Below are 16,199 nucleotides of genomic sequence, written 5' to 3'. Positions count from 1 at the left end.
TACGGTACCTCATAATTCCTCACCAATATATTGGTTTCCAGTGTTTCTTTACAGTCAGAGGCATCGGAGTATTCACATGCAAACAAACCATAGCCATCCAGGACAGAATTGTATCCAATCTAGGTAATGTTCTGCGGCCTAAAATGTATCGCACAGACCTTTCTTAGCCTACAACAGGAATAGACGTGTTCTGGTTTGCTGCCGTTGTGAGAGAACACTCCTTCACTTTCCATCAACTAATCTACAAACTACAGAATGGAAATAGAAAGCTGTAGAACTTCCTGTTTATTTGCATGACCTACCCAACAATTTTTGAAGTTCCTCCACAGCTGATCATGTGCAGTCTGACCATGTGACTATTTCACACACTAGAAAACACAAGGTCAGCTTCACATAAGGACAGAGACCGGTGAGGGCTCAAACAGAATCGGCAAGGTGGAGTGAGGGGAATCAGAGAGGAAAGTGTACAGGAGTAATCTGCCATTTTCAGTTATTTTGTAAATCGTGAGAGCCACACTGTTAGGACCACAACAAGCAAACATGACCTGTACCTGGAAGTAAAGAGTACATACCACGCAAGTTATACAGGTAAGCAAGAATGACCATTTATTTAAACTTCTAGTAGACAACATCTACTAGATTTGGAATAAAAGTACTCCCGGGAAGTACTACAGCTTAACTGTGAATATAAAAGAAAAACAAAAATAGTACAAAAAGTAACATCATAAAAAAGGGAAAAGAATAAGTCTGCGAGTGAGTAAACCTTGGATATTGAAATCGAATCCAACTTGAGCGCTCAGCAAAAAGTTTGTTCAGCCCGTCAGGCACTAGAGGAGGTGCAATATTTGAGGATTAATTTTCCATGTCTTTTAGAAAACAATGCCTTGCCCTATATACTAGCAGTCAAAGCCAAGATCTATGACACAGAAGTAGTGTTACAATACAGGAAAGAGGGCTTCTTCAACATCGCAAGTCCCCCCCACCCCAGCAGACAGTGAAGCGCATTAGCTAGGAGATCATGAAAAAAAACGTAGGATACCAAGGCTGGTGCTGCAAAGAGGAAGAACACTTACACTCCATTCATTCAGCTGAGAGGTACGCAGCCGAGTGCAGAACGTATTAAAAGAAATTCATGTGTAGTACATACACAACTGATGTAAAAAAAAAAAAAACATAAAAAAAAAGCCATCAAAACACTGCTCACATTTTAATATATTTTTCTAGTGAACCTCCTCAAACTGTAAAAGCAAAAGAAAAATTCATCTAGTCCACCCTAACTATTCTTTATTACTCCTGGCAGAAGGGAAAGAATGGGCTGATATAAAACACTGTACAAACAGTAAGGAGCATCTCCGAACATCCTGATGGCAGTCTGGCCAGTACACCAAACAAGTAGTGTCAAGAGGTTTTCATGTAAAGCTACTGGGAAAATGGAACCAAATGACATTTTTTACTTTAACACCCCCCCAAATGTAGATCTCAGCCACGAGGACGCCTGCCCCGGTTAATACTTTACATAGCATGGTTTTCAGTTGCCACGCTATACTGTGAACTCAATCCAATTACAAAGAGGGGCGGAGGGGAGTTAGCTGCGGAGAAGATTTAGCCACATATACAGGGACCCTCTTCCCCTTTCATGTTAAGAATTGGTCATAAACATCAAGTATTCGAGGCTCCCAAAGTGACGAGGAAAAAAAATAAAAAAAATTGTATAATACAGTCCTCTCTTTTTAATACAGTCCTCTCTTTTGCCAGTATGCGTGTCTAACATCCTTCAAGTACATGCACGGCTCCATATCATCCAGAAGTGTCCAGTTCTAATTAGGAGACAGAGGAGATGGGATTATGGGGGGAGCCCATCTGAGTAAGTACTTTATCCAGCCACTGAAGTGGGCCATGCAGGTGAATCTCAATCCAGCAGGGGGTGCTGGTGACATCCTGGCGATGATATTCTGCACCCCAGCCCTGAAAAGCAAGAATATATTAACATTAGTCCCTTCATTAGTGGTGGATGTTGGCACATAGACCTCAAGAAGCAACCCCAAATCTTTACATCTTCTGGGTTTACAAGTGAATATCCACAAAACGAACAGTGGACGAAAAGAGACCAAGTCATCAGGTTCACACTGCCCCAACCTCGCCAGCATGAATCAGCCTGGGTACATGAATGAAATGGCACAGCGAGTAAAACCTACCTGGCCACAAAGAAAACAGTTTTTAAAGCTGGGTGGGGACAATGGACTTGACTAGTCAGCACGGCTGCTGCACTACCAAATATACCGTATATACTCGAGTATAAGCCGACCCCCTAATTTAGCCACAAAAAACTGGGAAAAACTTAATGACTCGAGCATAAGCCTAGGGTGGAAAATGCAGCAGCTACTGGTAAATGTCAAAAATAAAAATAGATACCAATAAAAGAAAAATTAATTGAGACATCGGTAGGTTAAGTGTTTTTGAATATCCATATTGAATCAGAAGCCCCATATAATATTAAAATATGCCCCATATAATCCTGCATAAAGGTTAATAATGGCCCCATAAGATGCTCCATAAAGATATTTGCGCCATATAGTACTGCACAAACCTTGATTATGGCCCCACAGACACTTGCCCCTTGTAATGCTCCACAAACGTTAATTATGGCCCCATAAGATGCTCCATACAGACACTTCCCCCATATAGTGCTGCACAAACATTATTGCCCCAGAAGATGCTCCATACAGACACTTGCCCCATTTGTTGTTGCTGCGATAGGAAAAAAAAAAAAAAATCACATACTCACCTCTCCGTCGCTCAGGCCCCCGGCACTTTCAATATTCACCTGACTTCGTTCCGTTGCCGCTCCATCTTCAGCATCTTCTGCACGGACGTTCAGGCAGAGGGCGTGCACTAACCACGTCATCGCGCCCTCTGACCTGAGCGTCACTGCTGAAGACGGAGCGGCGCCGGAACAAGGAGCAGGTGAATATTGCGCAGCGCTCCCCTCCCCGTTATACTCGCCTGCTCCTGGTGCGGTGCAGTCCCTGCTTCCCTGGCGCCGCAGCTTCTTCCTGTATTTAGCGGTCACATGATACTGCTCATTACAGTAATGAATATGCCGCTCCACCCCTATGGGAGGTGGAGCCGCATATTCATTACTGTAATGAGCGGTACCATGTGACCGCTCAGTACAGGAAGAAGCTGCAGCGCCGGGGAACCAAGGACCGCGCCAGGAGCAGGTGAGTATAATTAGACAGCCCCCGCTCCCCCGCCGACCCCTGGGTATGACTCAAGTATAAGCCGAGAGGAGGACTTTCAACCCCAAAAAATGGGCTGAAAATCTCGGCCTATACTCGAGTATATACGGTAATTGGCTGCAATCGTGCAATCAGTGTCTAATACACGCTGCCTCTGGTTCAGAGAGCATCGATTTCATGTCCTGTTTAAATGGGTTGTAACAGTCATTTATGGCAAATCCACAGGATATACCATGCACATCTAGAAAATGTGGGTCGGACCTCTAGAACCATCAGCCATCTCCAGGATCTGACTGGTGCCCAAGCTGCAATGGCAGGAAAAGTGGTCGAACATGCGTCAGCCCGCTCTTACAGTATTTGGGGAAATTTGCTGCATTTACAATTTATTTTCATTGTCTATTGAAGGGACAACTTGATGGAGTCAGGTTCATTTTACAGATCTGTGGAAGTCAGGCACAGATTAATGGTACATTACCTTGACAAAACTCATCCGGATAGTGCACATCTTTGTTAGTTCATAGACTGTCTCAAAACCATGGTTCACAGACTGAGCCAAAAGCTGAGCAAACTCCTGGTTGTTGAATATCTTCAGGCTGCAACCGCTGGGTATCTTACAGACAGTGGTGGGGTGAAAGCCATGATGATAGTTACAATTCCGGCTCTGGACAAAAATGCTGCTATCACTCAGACACTCAGCGTACACTTCACCTCCAACGTAATACAAGTGAACACCTAGAAAACAAGCAGAGAACGCATGTGTCCTACATGATACATATGCAGCATAAAGAATAGATATACGATACATCTGTATCCAAAGCCTAAGAAACAAACATTGCATTCTCCTCTTCACTAAAGTGTATGAAAGAGAGTTGTAGATATTCAAATATGCAACAACTATTAAAAGGAAGAAAAGGCTAAGGGAGCACTATCGGAAGTACCACTTGAGCGGGTTTTTTATTGCAGCGCTGGAGTGGTGATACTAAGGCTCCTGCCACATGTCCTACTTACCAGCCACAGCCGCCTGCTGTTCTTGGCACCGCTCCGGTCAGACTACAGCAGTCCATAAACTGCAGGATCGCTCCAGTGTTTGCTGGACGACCCGAACGTCACAACTCGATGACAGTCTAAGAGCCAGAACGAAGCTCTCATAGACTTACATTGTGCTTGTAAAAATTGAAAGGAACGGATGGCACTCACCGGTTAAAAAACTCCTTTATTCCAATACTTTAAAACATCGGCGTCAGGAGGATGGGAGCAGGAGTGGAATGGACGACAGCTGTTTCGCGCTGCAGTGGCCATCCGTTCCTTTCAATTTTTGTATCCATTGTGGCTATTTTCTTTGGAGTGGCACCCCGGCTCACGGAGCACTTACTGCTGTATACATGCTTGCAACATCAGTTCATGCAATTACCTGTGCACCGAGTGGGCTTCCCCGCTGTGCGGATTAACACTTTGTTGGAGTTACATTGTGCTTGTGACACTTATCACTGGCTTGTGGTCATTAAGACGCTGCAGTCACAAAATGGCGGTGTGGGACCAGAGCATTGCCAGGAAGAACAGAGGACAGCAGCGGCTGGTAACAATATGACTAGGGTCAACGAACTTAGCTTAGTAGCACCACTCCAGAGCTGAAACAAAATACAATGCTGGAATGGTGCTTTAACCCCTTCAAGACAGAGCCCTTTTTCATTTCGGTTTTTTACTCCCCTGCCATTATGATTCTCCAGGTCCTTAGGAGACCATGGGAGACTAGAAGCTGCCATAACCTGATCGGCTCTGCTACATACAGGCAATGATCAGATCGCCTGTATGTAGCAGAATTGCTGACTTGCTATGAGTGCCGACCACCGGACGGCGCTCATAGCAATCTGGCAGTGACAACCATAGAGGTCTGCTGGAGACCTCTGGTTCTCATGCCGACCCATCGGTGACCCGCGACCACGTGACGGGGTCACCGATGGGTGGGATTTCCTGCGCGACTGCTGGAAGAGCGCGTTTAATGCCGCTGTCAGAGTAACAGCCGCAGGTGGATCGCGAGTCCACCCACGGCTGTTCCAGGCACATGTCAGCTGTTCAAAACAGCTGATATGTGCTGGGAAAGATGTGGACTCAGTGCTGGAGCTCACACCAAAGGGAGAGACACAACATGCGCAGTACTAGTATGGTGCATGTCGTGAAGGGGTTAAAAATCATCATTTCACATCACTACTGCCCAATGAGACATACCTTTCCCAATATGCCTTCTAGTGTTCTCAATAGTGGAGTTGCGGTTAACGTTTGACAAAAGCCCAAGACAAAATCTGTTCCTGTTGTTTGAAGGATCGGTGAAGCCATCCACCAAGACACTTGTGGAGGAGGCATGAAACGCCTCTCCTACACGATTGTTCAGCTCATAATAGACAATAGAACACCAGTGTTTTGGCTCCTCGTAAGCAACAGCTTGAACATCTGCAAGACAGACATCACAATTATATGGCATGGACACAAAATAAATCCGCACATACGGTGTGTACGGAAACAGTTGTGCAATACATTGAGAGGGCAGAAGGCAAGACAGACCGACATGTACAGTGATGGTGCGCATTGCATGTGCGGGCGTCATTAGTATGCGCAAGCCCAATAATGCAGCGTTGGATTTTTTTTTATTAATGTATTTTTTTAAGAACTGATCAGATTGTAATCTACACCAATTATGTGGGTCCTAAACTTATTTGTGTTTAACAGGACATTTACAAGTAATTTTCCAAAGTGATTGTCCTCCATAGCACATCTTCCATAAAACCACCTTGCCCAGAAGAGATTTCAAGGGCCAGATTCAGACGCTGTATATTCCAGGATCACTGCGGACATTCAGTACCTGCATACTGTCACACACCGGCATTATTTAAAGGACAAGTGTGCAAATTGCAAAAGAGAAAACGGTTAAACCATAGAATTAAGAAAATTTATCAGCAAACAGCAGCTGGTATGGCAACAGCAAATCTAATTCATGAGGACACGTTACCCATTTCTCAATTATGTGGCTCCGCTGAACATCCCACTGCAGATATAATTAATATGTGCCAGATTATAAAAGAAAGGGTTACTTAACTTTCACACATCAAGATACCAGTTACCATCAAGGCTACAGCTTTCTCAACATTTGTAAGAAACCCTGCCAGCTGGCAATTCTTCCGGGATGAATCATCCCTCTCGCAGAGATTTCTCACACAACTTCCTTACGTTTGCTATAAGTCATGCAGAGCAGGTGTGATGTGTCTCTATTCCCAGCAAAGGCCAACAATGGAAATCACCCAACTCCACTGACAGGATGCAGCTTGTTAAATGTAACCTCTGACGACCAACAAATGTCTGGCAATGTAGGCTGGCCAAACCCCGACCCATCACTTCCAGAAGGGCACACAATAGAAACAATTGGGGGGTCCAGGTCCCCCTAAGATAGAATCAAGAACAATGTGGAAGCAATCAAACCACAGCGGCTTCAGAACGGAAGAGTCCTAAAATTATTAGTTGTACTGCATTTCATAGAATGGTAAAGTTGGAAGGGACCTCCTGGGTCAACTGGTCCAACCCCATGCTCAAAGCAGGATTCATTAAATCATCCTATCTGAATGGTCTTCATTTAACCCATTTATTCCAACAATAATTAAAGGGGAACCTCCACACTTGAATTAAATAACACCCTATGTCAAATACAGATGGAAAATACTCCCCTTCTAGACAGGGGCAGTTCCAACAACGTCCGCACTGTGCCTACGGGCACCTGCATGACATAATGACTTAGGAGCTGCAGCGTAACAATCAGTGGCCACGGATGGGCCACAGAGATCACAACTTCTCTCGTCCAAAACCGTTTTATCCAAAGGAAGTGCAAATACTTTTCCAAGTAGTGGATAACCCCCCTTTAAAGCCTTAATCACACCATGTGGGTTACATAAAAAAAAATTATTTGAACACAGTTTAAACCTATAAATGTGGGGCCGGAAAACCAGGATAGAGCTGTGTGCCATATTGCCCTGAACTAGTGCCTCAGGAGCACATTGCCTGTCCAGCGTGGCCTCTTTAATGTTAAATGAAACGAAATTACCACGAAGTGCGGAGATGAGTGAGAACAGACAAATATAGCAGCAAATGCCATGTAAAAGAATGAGCTGTGTATTTGTGGGACCAAGTTCTAACAGCATGACAATATGGAGGATAGAAGGATATATAGTTTATCACCACTTCTGTGTGAACATGCCCTTCTCTGCACTGCCACGTGTACAGGAACTAAACTCTTGAGAGCTGCGGTCTTGAGCCACATGTGAAAAAAGGAACTAGAGAGAGTTCCCACGGGAAGTTCCTAAAAACAGGAGAAAAAAAAAAAACATACCAACCCAGAGCAAAACTGAAAATGTCAATGGTGAAGAGCACAGAAGGGTGGCACCCAAGCGCCCACAGGAGGGCACGTTACACATTTGCTGGCCAGTTACTTTAGGGTTATTTTATTGTAATTGCAAGTGTGTCTTCACACAGACAGAAAAAAACATTTTTGCATAGTTTTTCCTGGCGTTTGGGATGATGTGAACGCTCGTTTTTCCACTTGTGTCCGCTTGGAAGCGATTCGAAAAACTGCATGTGTGAATCCAGCACAAGTTGCCCTATCTGCAGTGACCACGTGTCCATCACCTACCAACAAGGGACTTCAGCTCTTCTGTATTCTTCTACAGAGCCCTAGTCGGCATGGCCAAGAAATTTCCCGTAGCCAGACTACAGCCTTTGTGCAGGTACACAGGCCAGTATATCCGCTGACCATGCCATGGTCAGAGATCCAGCCTGAAATTCGCAGCACGTGACTAGTTTTTCACAACTGCAGCTTTTCAAGTAGCACGCTTCCCATTCCATTATGGGAACAGCAGGGACAATGAGTTTGAGATATTTTTTCTTCCTCGGTTGCTATGTAAACAAGGAAATGGTTGATATGGCAATCACGCCAACGAGTGGACTGCTCGCAGAGCGTTTTATCAACATATCGAGTGTTTTCCTGTTTAAACAATACTTGCCCAATGACAAGCTGCTGGGATTTCTAGGCCAATACAGCGACTGCGGTCTAGGATTTAGGGAGCAGGGTCACACTTTAAAGCTATAGACAGTGCCAGCACTGCTCAGCGCCCGCTCACCTGCTCGATTTATTTCTTGAGAGATGGGAGGAACCATCATGTTTGTGTCCATTGGTTGAGAGTTCTCCTGGGTCATCTGATCTTCAGGAGGCATGTAGGCTGGAGGAGGGGTGTCTGCTGAAAATAAAGAACCACAGCACACATTTTATTAAGTGCTCTTATACACTAAATGAGGAGTCTATTTCAGAGTTATCTCCTCTTACGAGATCTCCTGCTAAGCTACAAAAAGACCTGGAATCAGCAGCTACAGTGGTTTCAAAGAAAACTATAAGTAATGCACTCAACCGCCATGGCCTGTATGCACTCTCACCACACAAGACCCCGTTGATGAACAAAAAGCATGTTTAACATCGGCTCAAAACATTTAGACAAGCCTGTGAAACGCTGGGAGAATATAGGCCGGTCAGACGAGACCAAAACTGAACTCTTTGGATGCCATAATGCACACTATGTTTGGAGGCCAAAAAGCACTGCATATCTCCTCAAAACCACCATACCAACAGTGAAGTTTGGAGGTGGGAACATCACGGTGTGGGGTTGTTTTTCAGCATACAGTACTGGAAAACTTCATAAAACTGAAAGAAGGATGAAAGGACAAATGTACAGAGACCTTCTTAAAAAAAAAAAAAAATCTTTTTGCCATCTACCAGGATGATGAAGCTGAAATGAGGGTGGACATTTCAACAAGACAATTATCCCAAACACACAGTCAAGAAAACTCTCAACTGGTTTCAGCAAAAGGAAATAAAGCTGCTAGAATGGCACAGCCAATCACCTGACCTGAATCCAATAGAAAAAACTAAAGCTCAGAGGTCATAGACGGAGCCCATGGGACCTTCAGGATTTGAAGAGTGTTTATGTGGAAGAATGGGCCAAAATCACACTTGAACAATGCATGCGACTAGTTTTTCCATACAGGAGTGGTCTTGAAGCTGCCATCACCAACAAAGGCTTTTGTACAAAGTATTAACTAAATTTCAGTGTGTTAAATACATTTTTCCTGTGCCATTTCTCATTACTACATATACGGTAACTTAATTTTGACAGATGCTACTGCGCATGCGCCATTTTGCTGCAGAAAAAGAAAATTTGTTTGCAGCAAAATGGTGGCAGTGCTTGCGCAGTAGCATCTATCAGAACGTGATAGATGCTACTGCACAGGTGCCGCCGTTTTGATGAAGTTTTTTTTTAATACCCCAAAATAGTATAGGCGTATAAGCATAAATGCATATAGGCATGTATCATGCTACTGTGCAGGCGCCAGAGCCATGTTGATGATTTTTTTTTACCCCACAATAGTGTAGGCATACAGGCATAAATGCATATAGGAAAGGTATGCTACACCGCAGGCACCATCGTCAGCTCCATTTTGAAGTTATGTAAAATAGGGGCAGGTCAGTGAGGGCTCAGTGACCTGTCATAAGCCATAAGGATGCATATGTAAGAAGAGCACCACATGAAGACCCTCCCCCCCCCGCCACAGGCCATGGCGGAGTACGAGGAGATCATGAACTGAAAACTACAAACACAGATTACAAAACAACCACAACTTGAATTTCATCAACCAAGGTATCATTTTATTCAGGATAACAGTGCCAACCTGACACTGTCTGTAGTTTACTGTGCACAATCCTGCTGACAGGTTAATTTTAAAACTTGGGCAGAAAAACCCACAAACAAGCAACAACTGAAGTCAGCTGTTGTAAAGGCCTGAAAGAGCATCACAGAGGAGGAAACCCAGCGTTTGCCTCAAGTCTGGAAGCCATGGACATCATCAGTCATTGCCTGCAAAGGATTCTCTACAAAGTATTACAAATCTAAATTTTATTTATGGTAAAGTTAACTTGTCCAATTACTTTTGAGCCCCTGAAATGAGGAGGCTTTGTAGAAAAATGGGTGCTATTCCTAAACGTGTCACAGGATAATTTTGTTCACCCCTGTAATTAAACCTGAAAGTCTACACCTCAAATTGCATCTCAGTCGTTTCTTTTTGAATAAAGAATAGTGCTCCGGACTAAAGAAGGCCTGTTATGGGAGGACAAGGGCAGTTACACAGAAAGAATAGACAAGACCATGTGTACATCCTTACCACCATAATGTCAGATTTCATTTTGCATGTTTTAGAACCCAGCAATAAAAGTTCAGACATCAACAGAAAAACAACCCAAAAGTCACATGGGGAAAATATAGTGGATGATTGATGCGAGACCTATAATTACCGGGCAAATAACTGCTATCTTCAACGTTTCCCTTTGTCAGTTTTTCTGTTTTTAGATGTCCCCTTTGCTAGTGACAAAGACACATGAAGCAATCAATAACTTCCAGTCTGTCCATTGTCTTCTGCCCTTCAGAAAGACTTTGCAGCCGGGTTATTCATATGACCCACAGATCCTATTCAAGGATTTCCACGAGCACTACACTCAGCGGGAGACTTCTTGCTACAGTTTGCTATTGAGACATATTTTACTCTGAAATTAGCTTTTTCACTCACATATAAATAGATGCTGACAATCCCCCCCAAAAATAACTTCCAAACCAACACGCAGGGGGCATTTAGAGGACATGACGCCACATACCTGGGATCTGGAAGGGGCTTCCAGGATCAGAGCTTGCCGGAGAATGAGGGTAAGAACTGCTGCTGCCGGGGGAGTTCGGGTAGCTGCTGTTGGGCGAATGCGGAAACGGGTGGCTGTTTGGCTGCTGGAAAGAATCTGGAAACGTGGCATTGTGTGGCATGTGTGGCTCAGAGGGCTCCATTGTTCGAAACTGAGCCAGGAGGCTGTGTTGCGGGTTGTACTCGCTGTGTCTTGGAACAAGCACTGGAGGAAGAACTGAAAGGAAGCACAAAATAATAATGTTAGGGTGTCCATCTCATTAGTGTTATAGTGAGCTCCAAAATCTAAAATACAAGCGTCATTTCTTAAAACACCTATTTGGAAGCATTAAGCTGCATAGCCAAAGATCGTTGCAGAAAAAACAACTGGATTAGACGGTTGCGATCCCTCAGGGGTAGTGACTGAACGCCATTCACCATTTTCTTGCACTATGCATTGATAGCAGCGGCATATGGGATAACTGGCCATGAGACTTTTGTCACAATCAAAACAGACGTGCAGCCCCAGCCTTAAACGGACACAGGTTGGTTTCCATTTTACTGTGAATTAGTGTTTCTTTCAAGTTTGCAGAAGGTGTGACTAGTCCAACAATCCCTGACGTTCCAAGGTCTGCAGACTATGATCATCTCCATTTAGACTATTCCCATCTAGGTTTAATGGGACAGGAAAGACCAGATGTGTTAAAATACTGCCGACTTGTCTAAAACTGGAGGACTAGAAGACCCATAATTTCATATAGCAGTTGATGTGTAATTTTCCATTTATAGCTGAACCACCATACAGGTGAAAGACAGCCCTAAAATGATAACATTATGAAGAAAAGAGTTACATAACTGCCCACCGTACAGTAACCTGTGTGTGGAAAGCCAGCGACTACAACATCTGTATGAAAGCACACAGATTCAGAGGCGGCAGGTCCATGGAGCGGTGGGATCCTAGACTGTACAGTAAGGAATACATGTACTAACATCTGCAGCCCATCACAACATCCCAATATGTGACAACTGAGCTGCATCCACACTGAACTGGTAATTAACTTCTGATGCCAGTCCAGTTAGAACTACTCTTGCAAAATCCAAATGTTAATTAAGGGACAGGAGAATGGAGATCACTGCAAAATAAGTAGATGGGAAGGTGCACTGAACTGTTTGACCACGCCATAGTGTGCCGATGATTGGTCTAGTCATTTTGTGCCCACTGACTCCTTTTAAATTATCAGGTTTTGGATGAAAAGATCAATAACTTAAGGAGTCCAAACATCAGTGTTCAGAACCTCTGACTGTGGCATTGTAGCCCCATTTGGCATTTCTTGGCCACAACTGAACATTTTCAGCACTATCCTGTCAACATACTGCAATCTTGGAGGGATATTAAAATGGGTTCTCCAAAAAAAAAACAAAGAAAAAAAAAACCAACCACAAGCTTTTATTTTGCCAAAGCCAGTAATGCAAACGACGAAGGGGTCTGGCATTAAATGAGCAAGAGCAGTCTTTAAGTGGGAGAAGAAGCCAAATTTCGTAATTATGAGGGCTTAGACAGATATATAACTCATGCAAGGATCTCATCACAATCCTCCTCGGCCGTTGGCTCTGCTGACCTGAGCTTGACCGCTGCATAGAAATACATCACGCGGTCATGCTCCGGTCAGGAGAGGTGCCCGGTCAGTCCATGCAAAGTGACGCGATGCCTATGGCAGAGCTCTTATGCCAGTTCCTTAAAGGTGTTGTCCCATGAATAAAGTAGAGTTTAATCAATAGACCTTGAAATAATAATAACTCCACAATTGGTGGTATTTGTAAAATAATAATTATATATATTTATACAGTACAGACCAAACGTTTGGACGCACCTTCTCATTTAAAGATTTTTCTGTATTTGTATGCTGTGGTAGCCATGCTGGTTCAGTATGCCTTCAATTTTGAATAAATCCCCAACAGTGTCACCAGCAAAGCACCCCCACACCATCACACCTCCGCCTCCATGCGTCACGGTGGGAACTAGGCATGTAGAGTCCATCCGTTCACCTTTTCTGCATCGCACAAAGACACGGTGGTTGGAACCAAAGATCTCAAATTTGGACTCCTCAGACCAAAGCACAGATTTCCACTGGTCTAATGTCCATTCCTTGTGTTCTTTAGCCCAAATATGTCTCTTCTGCTTGTTGCCTGTCCTTAGCAGTGGTTTCCTAGCAGCTATTTTACCATGAAGGCCTGCTGCACAAAGTCTCCTCTTAACAGTTGTTGTAGAGATGTGTCTGCTGCTCTGTGTGGCATTGACCTGGTCTCTAATCTGAGCTGCTGTTAACCTGCGATTTCTGAGGCTGGTGACTTGGATAAACTTATCCTCAGAAGCAGAGGTGACTCTTGGTCTTCCTTTCCTGGGGCGGTCCTCATGTGAGCCTGTTTCTTTGTAGCGCTTGATGGTTTATGCCACTGCACTTGGGGACACTTTCAAAGTTTTCCCAATTTTTCGGACTGACGGACCTTCATTTCTTAAAGTAATGATGGCCACTCGTTTTTTCTTTACCTAGCTGCTTTTTTCTTGCCATAATACAAATTCTAACAGTCTATTTAGTAGGACTATCAGCTGTGTATCCACCAGACTTCTGTACAACTCAACTGATGGTCCCAATTCAATTTATAAGGCAAGAAATCCCACTTATTAAACCTGACAGGGCACACCTGTGAAGTGAAAACCATTCCCGGTGACTACCTCTTGAAGCTCATCAAGAGAATGCCAAGAGTGTGCAAAGCAGGCATCAAAGCAAAAGGTGGCTACTTTTAAGAACCTAGAATATAAGACATATTTTCAGTAGTTTCACACTTTTTTGTTAAGTTCAGGTTTTGATGCCTTCAGTGTGAATTTACAATTTTCATAGTCATGAAAATACAGAAAAAAATCTTTAAATGAGAAGGTGTGTCCAAACTTTTGTTCTGTACTGTACGTACGTGTATATATATATATATATATATATATATATATATATATATATATATATATATATTCCTGTGCCAAGATAATCCTATAAATGTGCTACTGTATGTACAGTGTAATCTCTAGATCTTGGAATAATAATAATTTCTACAATTGGATGGGTTTAAATAAAATGTACCTGTGCTGAGATAATTTTATAAATGTGCCTCTGCTGTGTACTGTGTGATGGCCGTGTCTGACCATGCAGGGACATGGGCTGATCATGCCAAAACTCCTGGGCAGGGGAGGAAGGAAAAGAGAATATACAGACAGGACAGCATGGGATCACAAATGATTTTGTTTGAGGTAGAACATTTTTTAAAAAACAGGGAGGGAAATGCTTCATGTCACAAAATGAATTAGCTGTGATCCCATGCTATCCTGTTTGTATGCTCGTTTTCTCCTCCCCTGCCCAGGAACTGTGATATGATCAGACCATGTCCCTGTACGGTCAAACACGGCCATTACACAGTACAGGCACATTTATGAGATTATCTCAGCACATTAACATTTTATTTAAACCCATCCAATTGTAGAAATTATTATTATTACAAGATCTAGAGATTAAAATCAACTTTAAAATTAAAGGGATTTTCCCACAAACAAAGTCAAGCAAGATTTCAGGAGTGGTGCAAGAGGGAACCCACCACTTGTAAGATGCTCCTGATTCATGAAGAGCCTGTCTGACTCCATTACAAGCCCTCAAGGCCGCTGAGAAAAAAAATTCTATATTCCAACACCAAATCCTTTCAAAAGTGAAGTTGTTGCTTTAAAAAAAAAAGCGTTGAGAATGTCAGTGACGTGATTGAAAAGTCTATGAAAAGTCTAAGTCTATGGGTCTGAGAAAACTACATACAGCACGCAGATGGGGATGGCATCCGTGTGTCATCCACATGTTGTCCTTTGTTTAACATTGCACAGAACAGGAAATTTTATTTTTCATTATCTATAGGTGAAAAAACACCGAAACGGTAAAAACGGACACATTGATGCACAACTGATGACACCAGGACCATTTTTTTCACATAAACACAGACATGTGAATGGGGCCTTAGATGGAGATGACTGCAGATCTGAAATCTGCGCAATGCTTTAATTTGCATGAAGATTTTGTTCCCCCAGAAGTAACGAGCGACTGAGTTTTGGGAAAAAAACAAACAAAAAAATCACTATTGTGCTGTAAATTGTTGTGGACTTGCTGTGCAAAATTCACAGTGTGAACTCAATTTAAAATACATCACTCCACCCTTTCAGTATACTCAAGATGGCATTCAGAAAGTTTGTTAGCCTTCAAGATTAAAGGATATTAAAGGGAACCTGTCAGCAGGATTGTGCTCAGTAAAGGTACCGTCACACTTAGCGACGCTGCAGCGATACCGACAACGATCCGAATCGCTGCAGCGTCGCTGTTTGGTCGCTGGAGAGCTGTCACACAGACAGCTCTCCAGCGACCAACGATGCTGGTAACCAGGGTAAACATCGGGTAACTAAGCGCAGGGCCGCGCTTAGTAACCCGATGTTTACCCTGGTTACCATCCTAAAAGTAAAAAAAAACCAAACACTACATACTTACCTTCAGCCGTCTGTCCTCCAGCGCTGTGCTCTGCACTACTCCTGTACTGTCTGTGTGAGCACAGCGGCCGGAAAGCAGAGCGGTGACGTCACCGCTCTGCTTTCCGGCTGACCAACGCTCACAGCCAGAGCAGGAGGAGTGCAGAGCACAGCGCTGGAGGACAGACGGCTGTAGGTAAGTATGTAGTGTTTGTTTTTTTTTACTTTTAGGATGGTAACCAGGGTAAACATCGGGTTACTAAGCGCGGCCCTGCGCTTAGTTACCCGATGTTTACCCTGGTTACCAGTGAAGACATCGCTGAATCGGTGTCACACACGCCGATTCAGCGATGTCTGCGGGAGTCCAGCGACCAAATAAAGTTCTGGACTTTATTCCCCGACCAGCGACAGCACAGCAGGGGCCTGATCGCTGCTGCCTGTCACACTGGACGATATCGCTAGCCAGGACGCTGCAACGTCACGGATCGCTAGCGATATCGTCTAGTGTGACGGTACCTTAACCTACAGTGTCAGGTCAGCGCCATTACACTGATTACAATGATACCTTGGTTGATTAAATCCGTCTTGTGGTTGTTGTTTCATCTTTACTTTTTCAGTTAATGAGATTGTCGTGGTACAGGGCGGCCAGTGGGCAGAGTTTT

The 16,199-nt window shown here is 43.8% G+C and overlaps 1 protein-coding gene across 3 annotated transcripts in view; it reads right to left on the bottom strand.

The window, feature by feature from the left end:
• Window positions 1-580: 580 nt before the first annotated feature.
• SMAD1 (SMAD family member 1) overlaps window positions 581-16,199 on the bottom strand; it is a 73,673-nt gene continuing 58,054 nt past the window's right edge. For 2 of the 3 annotated variants that reach the window (XM_069744024.1, XM_069744025.1), the window contains exons 3-7: window positions 10,975-11,229; window positions 8,399-8,515; window positions 5,466-5,687; window positions 3,715-3,971; window positions 581-1,965 (exon numbers count right to left, since the gene is read on the bottom strand). In XM_069744024.1, the coding sequence (XP_069600125.1) occupies window positions 1,822-1,965; window positions 3,715-3,971; window positions 5,466-5,687; window positions 8,399-8,515; window positions 10,975-11,229 (995 nt within the window). In that variant the 3' untranslated portion in view covers window positions 581-1,821. The remainder of the gene's footprint in view (window positions 1,966-3,714; window positions 3,972-5,465; window positions 5,688-8,398; window positions 8,516-10,974; window positions 11,230-16,199) is intronic. The other variant, XM_069744026.1, reaches the window with a different exon arrangement.

This window comes from Ranitomeya imitator, chromosome 1 (genome assembly GCF_032444005.1).
Source record: "Ranitomeya imitator isolate aRanImi1 chromosome 1, aRanImi1.pri, whole genome shotgun sequence".
Lineage (NCBI taxonomy): Eukaryota > Metazoa > Chordata > Amphibia > Anura > Dendrobatidae > Ranitomeya > Ranitomeya imitator.
The sequence above is the reverse complement of the archived record's forward strand: the minus strand, read 5'-3'. Positions and strand labels throughout refer to the sequence as shown.